Source organism: Pterocles gutturalis, unplaced genomic scaffold (genome assembly GCF_000699245.1).
Source record: "Pterocles gutturalis isolate BGI_N339 unplaced genomic scaffold, ASM69924v1 scaffold4445, whole genome shotgun sequence".
NCBI lineage: Eukaryota > Metazoa > Chordata > Aves > Pterocliformes > Pteroclidae > Pterocles > Pterocles gutturalis.
Genome location: NW_010145606.1, coordinates 1 through 361, shown reverse-complemented (window position 1 = coordinate 361; position 361 = coordinate 1). Strand labels below are relative to the sequence as shown.

The 361-nt window shown below is 62.6% G+C and overlaps 1 protein-coding gene across 1 annotated transcript in view; it reads right to left on the bottom strand.

The window, feature by feature from the left end:
• Window positions 1-343, bottom strand: part of LOC104470480 (zinc finger protein CKR1-like) — a gene marked incomplete at its 5' end in the record, with an annotated part of 974 nt that extends 631 nt beyond the window's left edge. The window contains one exon of the mRNA XM_010085424.1: window positions 37-343. Coding sequence (XP_010083726.1) covers window positions 37-343 — 307 coding nt within the window. The remainder of the gene's footprint in view (window positions 1-36) is intronic.
• Between the last annotated feature and the right edge of the window lie 18 nt (window positions 344-361).

Here is a 361-nt window from a genome sequence, read left to right as displayed (position 1 = left end):
TCGGAGCTAAGTAAAAATTTTGGAAAAAAGTTTTACCGCAAGCCGGGCAGCGATGGGTCCGCTCGCCGGTGTGGCTGCGACGATGTTTGGCGAGGTGAGATCCTTGGCTGAAAGCTTCGCCGCATTCGGCGCAACGGTACGGCTTCTCGCCGGTGTGAACGCGCCGATGGCGGGCGAGGTGAGAGGCCCAAACGAAGCCTTTGCCGCAATCGCCGCATTTATGAGGTTTTGGTTTTTCGGCCGTGTGCCCCCGGCCGTGTGCCGCCAGCTCGGCCACGCCGGCGAAACGTTTGCCGCAATCGCCGCATTTGTGCGGGCGGTCGCTGGCGTGCGTCCGGCGGTGTTGGAGGAGGTGGGAGCT